General features: G+C 41.3%; 1 protein-coding gene across 1 annotated transcript in view; it reads right to left on the minus strand.

Moving 5' to 3' along the window:
* The window catches only part of UBL3 (ubiquitin like 3), a 78368-nt gene extending 73200 nt beyond the window's left edge, over positions 1-5168 (minus strand). The window contains exon 1 of the mRNA XM_005585569.5: positions 4333-5168. Coding sequence (XP_005585626.1) covers positions 4333-4359 — 27 coding nt within the window. The 5' untranslated portion in view covers positions 4360-5168. The remainder of the gene's footprint in view (positions 1-4332) is intronic.
* Positions 5169-14823: the final 9655 nt, after the last annotated feature.

A 14823-nucleotide genomic window follows, 5' to 3' on the forward strand; every position in this document is an offset into this window, starting at 1 on the left:
AAACAATGTCATCCGTTTTCTTAATAAAAATGTCTAATTCAAAATACCAAATATGAGATACATTCAAGTAAAAATTTAGAGAAACATTCAATTCTTAATATATTATTTATTAAGCTATTCAAGTAACACATATATGTAAACAGTACTTATCTACCCTTTGGCTTTATAAAACCCTTCAACTTAAACCTGAAATGAGAATCATCAGGAAGAGAAAGAAAAATAAAAAGGAGCTGTAAGTAAAGAGAAAAAAGTCCTTGGGCATTAAATCTCAGTATACTTTTCTCAATGTTAAAAACTTTCTATTTTCTGGACCTTTTTCTTTCATGGCATTTTCTCCTGGTATATTCAACATATGTCATTTTACTTTAACTTGGAAAAGTGATAAAAGTTCACTTTGAAAGGAAATATATTTTAGTAATTTCCTGTCCACAAGAGGGCTCCAATAATTCTTACATGAATGGAAGTGATACAACAAAAATTATAATAAAAATATTCATTAAGCACACAAAATATACTGGAAAAAACTTGAATTGTCATTATCTCATTCAACTCCTATTACAAATTGTTGTTATCTGCTACCATTTTTACATTAACAGTTGTTAAAGATACGGGGCTTTTCTTTGTTTTATCAACTAAAATGTTTTGAATCACAAAATTGCTCTGCCATTATTCTCACACTGTCAATTTATCTCTTAAAGTTTTCAATGTAATAGATATTATAAAGTATAATTTTAGTCCAAAGCTCTAAATAGTAGCCTAAATGTTGTCTATAGTACTCTTATAAAAACAAGAATATATTTCTTGATAACTTTACCAATCCAGAAAACAAAATTACCACTGCTGCCCAGTCTTAGGTCTTATTACTAACACAGGCAGTGAATATTTTCTTGCAAAAATCCTACAGTGGTTAACATAAGTCACACTGCAACTATAAACTATAAAATGAATATTGCCGCATCATGAACTATGATCTTGGCTGAAAAATAAATAAATAAATACATCATTTAAATACAATATATTATAATGATACTCTGTTCAAGTATTTTCAGATTTCTTCAAAAATAAGTTACTACACTAAGATGTTATCAAATCTAGTTCAAACTCAATCACTCTTAGCAAAGAAAAACCAACATTTCAAGTAAATATATTTATATTTATAGGACATATATATTACAGAATGTAGTAAAAGTACCAACTACAAATTATGTTTTAAAGGGTACAGCAAATCCATTCAGTAGGGGTGCCACTCCCTCATCCAAAAAATTGACATTTGGATTATTAAAAATGAGAGCCCTTATGCTAAACACAAAAAATTATTGAATGTTTAAAAATAAATTTTAAATGTGAGTTCTATCTACAAAACAAAAACCAAAGCTGAAAAATCTATTTTAAAGTGAGTCATAATCATAGCCATAAAGACTTTACCAAAAACATCAATTGATTTAGCAACTACTGTAGCTCGAGAATAAATTATCTCTATTGGAAACATGACAGAGATTGTAACTTCACCACCCCCATCCCATCTCCCCAACAGGATTTTCCTATACAACTGACAAGTACCATTAACATATAAAAGATTGACTTCAATAGAAATGATACCACTACCAAAAAGTAAAACTGTAACATTTGTTTCTAAATAGCACATACTGTCAACTAGGAGAAAGCTTAATTAACATTTTACTGCATCTAGCAAAAATGTGTTTATTCATAAATGCAAGTTTAGCGGATTGTAACAGTACATATCCTGATCAATTTAGAGTTATGCTACAAGGGATATATGTCATTAGCTTTGCCGTGGGAGTGGTGAGAGGAGCTCTTCAAGGTTTGGAGCGGTAAATTGTTCTGTCATGAATGTAAACGAAAATCAACTGTCAATGGTATGAAGAGTTTAATAATTATGAAGCATTTAATCGACAACTTCTAACCAATATTTGTCATGTTATATTTCAAAAAGTTGAGAATTCTAGGCATATAGCAAATGATAGACTTCTTAAGCAAAAATGCAAAGTAAAGTAATAAATGAACGTTTAAAAGACTTTCACAAAGAAAAAAATCTTAACCTCTAACCAGTTGAACAGTAGAGAACAAGACATAAAAAAAACACTCAGAACAATCAAACTGTGCTGTACCTTAGTACCCACTCTGAAATAGCATCATCAGGGCATTATATGTTTATTACATAATACTGCTTTGCCCTTGCATATCACCTTTAATCAAAGGATCTCAAAGCACCACAGAATCATCAAGGCCTTAACATACAGTCTAAAACAGATAAACTGCTATATTTTATAATTGCAGATATTAATAAAACCCTGCTCCTACTTCCCAGTCCTCTGATCCTAACATCAGCCTCCAAACCTCTCTCTGACTTGGAAACTGTATTTCCCAAATCATCTCAATCTGTGACTGATGCTACGCACATTACAGCTTTTCTTCACTGGACCTAAAGGAAGTAGTGGCACTGTTTTAATAACACACATCTATTTCATTCCAACTTCTGTGAGAGAATAGATGGTACTTAAGGTTAACCTATCTTGCACTGTGCTTGATGATATAAAATGGAGGCTTTCGAGAGAGCAAATCTTTGCTCGAGGCGATGAACCCACAGATTACTCATCAAACAAGGGAAATAGCGTTTCCCAGCTCTGTCTAGAGACCGCTCCCAGCAACTTCAAGAGTGGTATGGAGGAAACCTTGTCCAACCGTCCTTAACCAGGCAGGAGGCTATTTCATGTGTGCACACCAGAAGAGAAGCGAAAACTAAAAGGACAACGCACGAGTTTTAGGACTCAGGAAGGAGAGTGTAAAGCTGTTATGTGGTCACCCAAGAGACAGAACACTGTGTTTCCTTTGCATTAAATGGGAAATTAAACAAGAGCAAAATTTAAACCAAGGTCAAAATAAGCCATTTAGAATCATTTAATTTTTATTATAAAATCTGTTTATGAGGTTTGCTCCTATAGAAACATCTGGCGTTTTAAAATTTAATCATCAGCAGGCCGGGTGCAGTGGCTCACGCCTGTAATCCCAGCACTTTGGGAGGCCAAGATGGGTGGATCATCTGAGGTCAGGAGTTTGAGGCCAGCCTGGCCAACATGGTGAAACCCTGTCTCCACCAAAAAAAAAAAAAAAAATTAGCCGGGCGTGGTGGTGGGCGCCTGTAATCCCAGCTACTTGGGAGGCTGAGGCAGGAGAATTGCTTGAACCCGGGAGGAAGAGGCTGCAGTGAGCCAAGATCGCGCCATTGCACTCCAGCCTGGGCAACAAGAGCAAAACTCCGTCTCAAAAAATAAAAAAATAAATTTAAATTAAAAAATAAAATTTAATCATCAGTAATGTTCAATTTGTTTCCACTGAATACACAAACACTCAAATGTTAACATATGTGAGCACAACTACATTAACTTCAATACTTTCATAAACAAGATTATTCCTCTTCCTGTTAATTAACTGCATTATGTTTGTCCTTAGGACTGCAAAGTGTAACTTCACACTCACACAATCCAAGCCCCCAGCACTGTAAGGTTACACGGTTACTGTCAATCAACAGACTCACAACCTCAGCCTTTATGAACAAAACAAAAAGAAAGGCGTCAATACACAACAGTACTTTTTGTTTCAAGCTCTCAACACTCAGTGATCGTGATTGAGGCTCAATACTACGTTTCCTTAGCTTTATGTCTAATATGGAATCTACTACTAACAAATATTTGCCATTAAAAAGCCCTGGAATATTCACAGTAAGTACCAATACAGGGTCAGCCTACGTTTGTGAAAATCCCAAAATATCTTAATATTTCTGTTGCCATCCGTATTCTGACATTTCAGAAAGCTCACGGCAAATTCTAACATACTTTTTCTTGAAGAGATGTGCATCTCTGTTCTTGAAAAATATCAAGTTCGTCCCTACTGCACTGATGATCTTGTCTGTGTCATAAAGCAAGATTCCCGTTTCCTTACCTATTCTCTCGTAGGGACACCAGTCCTCAGCTCTGCCCACTGTCACTGACGTTTTCAGAAACGTTAAAATACTAGTGTTCGGAGGCTTCTAGCAAAGAGAGAGATGTTCTGTCCCCTCAAGCTACCATGATACATTTCCCTACTTCTCCACTGTCTTCAAGGATTTAGAAAACACGACCAAATGAGAGAACCTATATTAAAAGCACTACTTTCTAAAAGGGGGAAACCAGAAGCTCCAACTTCTCCAAATCGCTCAGCACGGTGGCTTTTCCACAGTCCCCAGCAAATCTTCGCCCCACGCCTGCCGTCTTTCTGATTAAATAAGATTGGAAACCACAGTTAAATCAGTGTCATAACTTATCCGTCACTTACCATATCCGCCGGGACATTACTGGACATCTTGCCGTTTGATGTATACCCAGATATTTACGGAAAACAAAAAACAAAAAACAAAAAACAAAGAAAAAACAGCAGAAGTCTTCAAGCTACAGAAATAAGCCTTCACGATTTTGACTGGTTCGTGATGTGCTTTCTCTCCCAAAAATAAGTTATTTCGGAGCCAAAGTGCCGGTCAGGCCGAGGTTCTGGTGCGAAGAGGAACAATCCCCAGGAGCTGTGTGGCCGGAGCAGGAAGAAACTCCCGGGACAGCAGAGGCAGCCCCTGTCGTCGTCGTCAGCAGCAGCAGCAGCAGCCCCAGGACCGGCCGCGCCAGGTGGACCGAGCCGAGTGACACACGGACATGAAGAGGGGTGGGAGGGGGTTAAATCCGCCTTCCTCCTTTCCCAGCCCCGGCAATGATTCACACTCGCTCCCGAGTCAAGTCCTCATCAAGCAGGAGAAAAATGCCCCAGCGTGGATGTACATAGATAACTATGTAGCTACACATCGACGCGTGAGCCGTGAGTGGCGGCCGAGCGGTGGCCGGACGCTGGCCGCGGACCCTGCCGAGCCGCTCTCGGGGCGCCCGCGCGGGTGAACGGCTCAACTCGCGCCGCCGGGGCGAAGAGCCGGGCCGCGGAAACCCGCGCTCAAGGGCATTTAACTAGTTGGGAGCCAAAGCGAAAGACCGGGACGGGGGACCGACAGCGCGGGGTGCTCGCGGCCGGCCGGGACACTCCACAGCCCCTCTGGGCTCAGGCCGCGGGCGCCTCCGGGCAGCAGCGCGGGTCGGGGCGCATCGTCTCCGGCTCCTCGGCGCTCCTCTTCTGCCTCCGCCTCCCCCGCCACCGCCTCCCCGGTCTCCGCCTTCCCCTCCCCTCCCCGGCCTCGCGAGCTCCGGGCGACGCCGACTTCGGCTGGTCCCCGGAAGAGGCCGGGTCCTCCCTCTGCTCAGCCCGGGAATGGTTTCCTCTCAGAGCTTTGTTTCTCCTCCTCCTCCTTCTCCACTTTTCAATCCCACACGCCGCAGCCGCCTCCTGTCATAGCCTCTCAAACCAACATGGCGGCAGTGGCAGCGGCGGCGGCAGCTGCCTGAGCGAGAGTAGGGGAAACGGGGAGAGCACGGGCCCCCCTTCGCAGCCACCGCCCCCGTCCTCGTCCTCCCTCCGCGGACACTAAGTGCGTCACCACGGAGACCACCCTCGAGCATCACGGGAAGTGTAGTCTACGAAGGATGGGGGGAGGGAGCCGCCGAATGCGTCCTCGCACGGCTCCGAAGCCACGCCCCCCATAGCAACAGTTGCGAGGAAAGGAGCGCCCCCTTCCCTTGCTTTGGACAAGCTGCTCCCCAGGAGTTAAGTGACACCTGCTACCAGGAGTGCTGTGATCATGAGAATTGTTGGGAGAAAATAATTCTGCACAGAGAAATTCCCTTATGCACAATATGCACACAGAGCTAAAATATGCTGTACCTCCAAGCAGAATAATTCATTTTAATTACAGCACACTCCCCACATCCTGCAATCTCAGTGCATTTTGTAGAGTGATTTAATCTAGGTCTCCTCAACATTACATTTTGAAGAACAAAAGCAATCATTGATTTCCAATAAGGTCACAGAAGTTCAACAGGAACAAGGATCTCATTAAGCAGTGAGAATGCTTGAACATGTGTTTCCTTGAAGACCCAGGGCCATAAAGCTACAATCAACTTACCTGAAATTACCAAAACTGTATTACATACAACAGTGTTATTTATCAAATCTGTATCAGGAAATAGCTACTACAAACTACATGGGGATTCACCAGTTTATCCACCTGGACCCTAAATTCCATTCCATGTAACTCATAATGTAATTAAAAACCTATATGCCTTGCAGTGATTAGCAAATAGGAGAAAATAATGCCATCGTTGAGAGACCAATCAGATGGACATTTGTGATTTCTGCATTTTGTTCCTAAATCTGAGGTCAACATCTGAATCTCTATTCATATCTCTTAGTCCTTTGACAGAGTACTTTAGAAAGGGCAGTCTCAATCTGACACCTATATATAAATGCCAATGAATTTAGAGTCGAAAGTCACCGCTCCAACCTACAGCTATGTGACCTCATCGGTAAAATGGTCTTGCCTACCTTCCAGGGGTAAAGTAGGGGTAGTTATGAGGATGAGTTCATGCATGGGAAATAAGTCACTTTGTAAATAATAATGCATCATTTGATATGAAATGTCACTACTCATTCTCTCATTCAGCAAACAAATGTGCCAGGCACTCTGCTAGGCACTAGGAGATTAAAAATGAGTCGCTGTAGCAAACAGCAGCATCATGTGGCAGAAATGCCAAGGTCTTGGGTTGGCAATGGGGGTTATTACATCCTTGTCTACAGGGCTGTTGAAAAGAGGCAGAATCCAGTCACTGTCCTCAGGGAGCTCATTGTCTAGAAGCCTACGTGATTCCCCACAGCAATCTCTCAAGTTGGATTTCTCATCAGATGGAAACCCACGGGACATTTAGAGTACCTGCCTCTTGAGTAGCCTGGGTGGAGAAATTCCAAACACTCCTAAGGGACTATATCACCCTGAGGAGGATAGATCAAATTCTCCAAAAAACCAAAGGCCAGAAGAGAAAACAGGCCCAAATCTCACTGTGATTAGGCTTCAGACTTTGTCTAGATATTTCCAAGTCCATAGTTACATGATTTTCCATGGCCTTTGTTATTTGGTAGCTCATTTGCCATATTTAGCAACCACTGAGGTCCCCCTACCCCTCCACCAGCCCTCCAGGAAATAACGGCAGGTGAGCTCAGAAGGAATGTTGGAGCACATTTTGAAAGCTCTAACTCACAGAGTTAGTTCCTCCACCACACCCTTGACTCCAACTTTTATCCAATGACCTCCCTGGCCATGGCACTGCCAGGCCTAAGTGCTACTATAAGTAGAAAGGCAAGAGTTACTGTTTGCTACAGGTTACCACTGCCACCTCTACAAAAGGCCATGTCTTTCAAAAGTCCCTGTGTTTCCAGTTACTCTTCTAAGAGAGGCTGAGACATTATTCTCAATAAAACTCATTATAACTCATCCCTAACATTGTTAAGGCATGAGGTAACATTATTGGACACAGTTGCAGATTTTTCCACTCTTTCTTTCCTCTCTGCTTCCCAGCTCAGGCAGGTGAGATGGGAGACTGTAGAAAGGAGTTCAGCTGTCCCTAGCAGGAAAAGGTAGCATCTTCCTGACCCCGTGAATCTATTGTCAGCATCAGTTGGAAGAAAGTGAACGATACGGCATTTTTGTAATGGGAAAAATAACTTCACAGGAACTCAAAAGACCTGGCTTTGCCATGGATTAGTTATGTGACCTTTTGCCTCTATGAGTTTCAATTTCTTCATCTGAGAAGCTTGAACTAAATCTCTAAGGTCCCTTCTAAGAGTCTATGAGTGTCAAGTCCTGGAAAAATAGGGCATGACACTCATGGCCTGTTAAAAATATCTTCCCTAAGTGACTACTTATGGGTAGGAGGGATTTGGGGGGAACAGGGAAGGTGGAGTGATGACAACCTAAAATTAGATTTTGGCGATGGTTGTAGAACTCTGTAAATATACTAGAAACCACTGGATTATACACTTTAAATGGATAATTCTTTATTTTTTAAATTGTAGCAAAATACACATAACATTAAACTTAACATATTAGTCTTTTTTATATTTTCAGTTCAGTGGCATTAAGTACATTCACACTGTGCAACCACCACCACCATCCATTCACAGAACTCTTTTCATTTTGCTTCCTGAACCCATTAAGCACTAACTCCCCTTTTTCTCCCAACCACCTTTCTACTTTCTGTTTCTATGTTTTTTTTACTACTCTGAATACTTCATATGAATACGATCATATGGCATTTGTCTTTTTGTGACTAGCTTATTTCACTTAGCGAACTGTCTTCAAGATTCATCCATGTTATAACATGTCAGGATTTCCTTCCCTTTTATGGCAGAATAATATTCCATTGTATGTATAAACCACATTTTGTGTATTCATTTATCCGTGGATAGACACATGAATTGTTTCTACCACTGAGTTATTGAGAAATGAGTGGATTTTATAATATGTAAATTAAATCTCATACATTTGTTAACAAATATATCTCCCCCATCTACCATGTAAGGGGTCTAAAATGGCTCCCATCTTAAGATCATTCCCGAAGGATCTTCTCAAGGAACCTCGTGAAGTTAAAGTAACTAAATGGAAGGATTACTTTCTGTGAGACCAGTAAGCTTTTATCATGTGGTTCTTTAGTTGATTATCTCATGATGCCATGCACTGACATTTACAAAGAATCAGACAGTAGGAAAATGCGATAAGAAGCAGAGATAGCCTTTGCCATCGCCATTCAGTTTTGCTGAAAGCTGGCCTGATCTGCAGGTACCCAGGATCCCAGACACAGTCTGCAGTTTCCCATCAAAGGGCAGCTGGAACCCTATGTGTCCTGGTCATGGCCCGGGGTAGGGGCCCAGTGCAAGGACAATCACGACTCTAACCATGCCTAAGGTTCTTCTTTAAGTCTTTTATTTGATTCTAGCCAATGTAAGAGTCACTTCAAAGGCTTAGTAAAATTATTCTAAACTTCCCATGAGAAAACTACGTGAAACCCTCTAACATAGACGAGGTCTCAGGAAACATTGATTCCGCCATGTGCAGTGGCTCATGCCTGTAATCCCAGTCCTTTGGGAGGCCAAGGCGGGTGGATCACCTGAGGTCAGGAATTTGAGACCAACCTGTCCAACGTAGTGAAACCCTGTCTCTATTAAAAATACAAAAAAAATTAGCCGGGAGTGGTGGCAGACGCCTGTAATCCCAGCTACTCAGGAGGCTGAGGCAGGAAAATCACTTGAACCTGGGAGGCAGAGGTTGCAGTGAGCTAAGATTGCGCCACTGGACTCCAGCCTGGGCAACAAGAGCAAAATTCCATCTTCAAAAAAAAAAAAGAAAGAAAGAAACAAAGAAATGTTGATTCCCTACCATAAGTGGCCAAGGGCTTTCCTCTGAAACTAGACATAATTTACTGAATGGTTTTGTCATGGATTTTCCTCCCTTAGTCTTTACTCTTGCTGGAGCAGAATGAATGTGTGTTTAGATTTGAAAATTGTCCTCTGAAGGAGTTTGCAATATAAAGAATGAAATTAAATTGTGTAAAGCAAAGGAATAGATAGGACAGTCTGGGTGACCTCTTTGTACTCCAATACACATATGGCAGATACATCCAGCTTGTTAACCTCACACTTTCCTAACCAGAGATTCTCAACTTGCTTCCCATAAGAATCACTGGAATTCCACATATAAGTGAAATCATGCAGTGTTTATCTTTCAGTGCCTGGTTTATTTCACTTAACATAATGGCCTCCAGTTTCATCCATACTATTGCAAATGACAGGATTTCTTCCTTTTTAAAGTTGAATAGTATTCCATTGTGTTTATATACCACATTTTCTTTATCCATTCATCTGTTCATAGACACTTAGGCTGATTCCATATCCTAAGGATGATGGTTACCAGGAGTTGAGGGTGTGGGAGTGGGGAGGAATGGCGAGTTGTCAATCAAAGTGTACAAAGTTCCAGTTAGACAGGAGGAAGAAGTTTTGAGAACTGTTGCATAGCAGGAGGACTATAGTCAACAATAATGTAGGATATGTCTCAAAATCATTAAGTTTCAGATGTCTCACCACAAAAAACAATGAGGAAGGTTATGTAAAGGAAGTGATGGTTACGCTAACCAGCTTGATGTAATGCTTCCGGGTTGTATAGACATATCAAAGCATCACAGTGTACCCCATGAATGTGTACATCATAATTTGTCAAATTAAAATATTAAAATAAAAAAGAATCGCTGAGAGTCATTTAAAAAGGCAAATACCTGAGCCCTCCTCCAGACCAACCAAATCAGACTGTCCAGGGCAGGGCCTGACACTGGTATTTTCCAAATCTCTAAAGTAATTCTAATGTGCAGGGAAGAAACACTGCATATGCCAGATTCCTTCTGCCCAGCTCCCCTTCTTTTCCCAGTTAGTTTCTCTTATAAGAGTGCTTACCTGAAGGTACTGTGATTTATAAAGGTGACCGATGGCCACAGTCTTGAGTGGTCTGAGGAACAATCATAGCACACTGCTCTCTCCTCCCACTCCCCATACCACTGTATTCATGCACCAACCTACTAACTAAGAGATTGACCTTTCCCTGATGCAGCCCTAGTCTCTGTCTCAAGATGCTTCCCTCTTTGCTCAGAGTCCAGTAAGAAACACAGACAAGTAAGGCGAAAATTAAAATGCCATGTGATGAGTTGTTAAATGCTACCACAGGAACATGCACTAGGCACTTTGAAAACACAGAGGAAATAAAGCAAACTAACTCAGCCTTGAGGCGTGTGGAGTTTAACCAGGTGAAGGCCAGGTGAACAGGCAGGGTAATCAGGAAGAAAGCACATGGCCCAGAGTGAGGCAGAGAAGGGAGGTGGCTAAAACTCAGATGGTTACTTTTGGGAATCAAGGCAGGACTGGGGTCAGAGAAGGGCAGGAGAGAGAAACTAGAGGTAAATCACCAAAGGCTTTATAACTTAGGCTGAGCAGTTTGGATTTACTCTCATAGCAAAAGGAAGCCATTAAAAGGTTTTAAGCTGGAGAGTGTCATGATAAGATCTGTTGATATAATAGGATAAAAATAAAAGGTCTATGAACTCCAACAGTACTTTTTGTCTGTATGTTTTGGCTCAGTTGTCATGTTGTGTGACCTCTTGGACTGACATAATTTTAAAACTCTTAAGGGGTCTCAGAGATCATCAAATGCCATCTCCTCATTTTGCAGACCAGGAAACCTACCAGTGTCAAGGGCTACCAGGGTTGACCCCTAGTGCAATGCTTTTTTCACTACCCACCTCCTGCCAACAAAATTCTATAAAAACAAGGAGGACTTTTAGTCATAAAAGTCCACTACATAATATATATTTAACCCAGTAAAAATGTATTTCCCCTTCTGTTTTTAAAATAAAGAGTAACAGGCCGGGCGCGGTGGCTCAAGCCTGTAATCCCAGCACTTTGGGAGGCCGAGACGGGCGGATCATGAGGTCAGGAGATCGAGACCATCCTGGCTAACACGGTGAAACCCCATCTCTACTAAAAATACAAAAAACTAGCCGGGCGAGGTGGCGGGCGCCTGTAGTCCCAGCTACTCGGGAGGCTGAGGCAGGAGAATGGCGTAAACCCGGGAGGCGGAGCTTGCAGTGAGCTGAGATCCGGCCACTGCACTCCAGCCTGGGCGCAAAGCGAGACTCCGTCTCAAAAAAATAAAATAAAATAAAATAAAAAATAAAATAAAGAGTAACATCAGTATATCATAGCAATTCTGGAAATTAGAGGATCTATTTTTGGGTTTTGGTATATTTCTTTCCAGGATTTTGTGTGTGTATGTATGTGTGTGTGTGTGGGTGTGTGTACATGATATCACACATTTATAATAGACATAAGTTTTTCTTTTAAATATAAAAGCAGAGTTTTTTCTTTTAAATAAAAATGTGCATTTTTTACAAATGACCATGTCATCTTTCAATTGCTCGTTTTCATTTTTAAGAGCTAAACACTCTTACATGGCATATTGATTGGTGCATATGTAATCATTTTCTATTTGGCAGGCATAAGATTGCTTGCAATTGTTCACTATTTGTGCTTATAAATCTGCATTTTGAATTACTTGTTTAGGTGAGAGTTCAGAAACTATTACTGGCCACAAAGTCTCCGAGCATTCCATTAGTGCTTGAATTGCATAGCAAAATTACTTTCCAAAAGGGTTTTACCTGCTTAGAATGCTACCTGTGCATGAGAATCCAGCTTTCCCACTACCACCTCCAGCCCTTATATGTGTCTACAGCTGTGTCAGCGCGTATGTAATATACACGCATAACCTTGACGCAGTGGCAGTGCACAGTGGTGACTGCAAGGAGGTCTCAGCCTCTCAATATCATTGACTCTCCAGGGCTGGGCCCGACGCTGGTATTTTCCAAAGTCAACTAACTCTACTATACTCCAAGTAAAGATACAATCCAAGTAGAAATGAGTGTTTGCTATACAAACACAGCCTCAGCAACACCCTCACAGCCCCCACTTCACACCCTCCCACATCCACACGCAAACACACATTCCAACCAGATAGGAAACCCCAAATATTTATAAAGGTTGGAATCATTTCTGCCTATGCATGCCGATTTATTAGATTTAAAAAATGTACTTTGTGATTGTTCGTTTTATACTTTGATGATTTTTATCAGATTCAGCCTTTTATTTATTTATTTATTTTTTTTGAGACAGAGTTTCACTCTTGTTGCCCTGGTTGGAGTGCCATGGTACGATCTCGGCTCACCGCAACCTCTGCCTCCCGGGTTCAAGCGATTCTCCTGCCTCAGCCTCCTGAGTAGCTGGGATTACAGGCATGTGCCACCACGCCCAGCTAATTTTGTATTTTTAGTAGACATGGGGTTTCTCCATGTTGGTCAGGCTGGTCTTGAACTCCTGACCTCAAGTGATCTGCCCCCCTTGGCCTCCCAAAGTGCTGGGATTACAGGCCTTTTTCTATGCATAGCTAACAGACATTTTTGAAGGGTGGATGCTGAGCAAGCAAAAACAGGGCGGCAGGCACACTTAGTTAGATTTGGGACTTGTGTGCAACATAAAACCTTGGTTTTAGAATCACTTGAGTACAAATACCAATCTGTTAAACTTTAGAAATCATATTCTTATTCATAGATAATTTCGGTAATACCACTCCTGGGCCGTCCATCATGAATATAGAAAGAGGCAACACCCAGTTTTGCTACCATTTGGCAGCTTTGACATTTGTCTCTCTCTCTCTCTCTTTTTGAATTGCTAGTTATACCAGCAATAGAATGATATTTGTCTCTTTCACCATCATTCATCTTTTCGTCAGTTTGTGCCTGGTGTCTCCAACTATGTGTATTCTCCTTAAGGGCTGGAACTGGGTTTTAGTCATCTTTGTATCCCCAGGGCTTAACCTAGTGAATAGCACTCAAAAAAATCTTCTAAGTGCATTGCAGAGATGAACATGTGATGTCTTAAAATCCCTTCCCAGTTCTGTGATTCTGTAAAGTCAAGGATTACCTTCTTAATGTTATCTTCAGACCTAGAGCTGTGTCTGGTTTCCACAGAAATGATATCCAAGGCTTAACTCAATGGCTCTCCCATGACTAAAAGAATATGCCAATGGCAAGAGGAACGATTTTCATGTTAAGGTTGGAGAATTTCACTTTTGAAGAAACGAGTTACATTTTTTAATGGTAACGTGTTTTTTGCTATTTTGCCAACAACAATGTGAATGGGGGAGTCTAAGAATTCATACGCTACCAGAAAAAGAATCCTCGAATTTTGTGTCTTGCTGATGCCCCTCAATGCCTTTCTTCCTGACCTGACCTCACTTTGCGGACACTATGGGGTCATTGAATCATCCAGTGCTGGAGCTGGAATGATGCTTTGTGATGATATCATCACCTTTTTTTTTCTTCCCACAAATGAGGAAATAGAAACTTCTTGAGAAGCAGCCACAATTTCTTTGTAATTTTCAAATGCACATGAGAATGCGTTTCCTTTAAGTTGTTCCAAGAAATAGAAAGACAAAACAAATTCTAGTAACATTATGTAATATTGAATTATTATATAATTTTATGTTAAATCATGTCAAATAAATATAGAATTTATCATCAAATTGATATCATAAGACATAATCATTATTACTGGTTTTCATTGTCATAGAGACCAACCCATTATCATAGGGCTATTTGACAACAACAACTTTTTTGTTTTTTTTGAGACAGAGTCTCGCTCTGTCGCCAAGGCTGGAGTGCAATGGTACCATCTCAGCTCACTGCAAGCTCCACCTCCCAGGTTCAAGCGATTCTCCTGATTCAGCCTCCCCAGTAGCTGGGGTTACAGGCGCGCACCACCATGCTCGGCTAATTCTTGTGTTTTCAGTAGAGACGGGGGTCTCACCATGTTGACCAGGCTGGTCTCGAACTCCTGACCTCAAGTGATCCACCTGCCCCAGCCTCCCAAAGTGTTAGAATTACAGGGGTGAGCCACCGCGCCCAGCCAACTAAAAAATTGTTCATGCCAAAAGTAGTAAGACTCTATCAAATGTTGTCTCCTTTTTAAAGTTGAGGGCCTCACCGTTTTGCTCAGGCTGAACTCTACCTCCTGGATGCAAGTGATCCTCCTGCCCTCAGCCTCCAGAATCTTTTGAGCCAGTCCACCATACCCGATCCCCCATTTTAAAAAAAATCCTATGTAAGAAATATATTTTCCTCAGTGTAGGCAAGTGTACTGTTAACATTAATCTTGTGTCATGAACTGTAAATCCTATTTCTCTTATACCCCAGTAACCTCTAGTATAGTCATACCATAAAGTTTTGACACTAGTTTTTATTGATTACTTGA

The sequence above is a fragment of the Macaca fascicularis genome, chromosome 17 (assembly GCF_037993035.2).
Source record: "Macaca fascicularis isolate 582-1 chromosome 17, T2T-MFA8v1.1".
Classification (NCBI taxonomy): domain Eukaryota; kingdom Metazoa; phylum Chordata; class Mammalia; order Primates; family Cercopithecidae; genus Macaca; species Macaca fascicularis.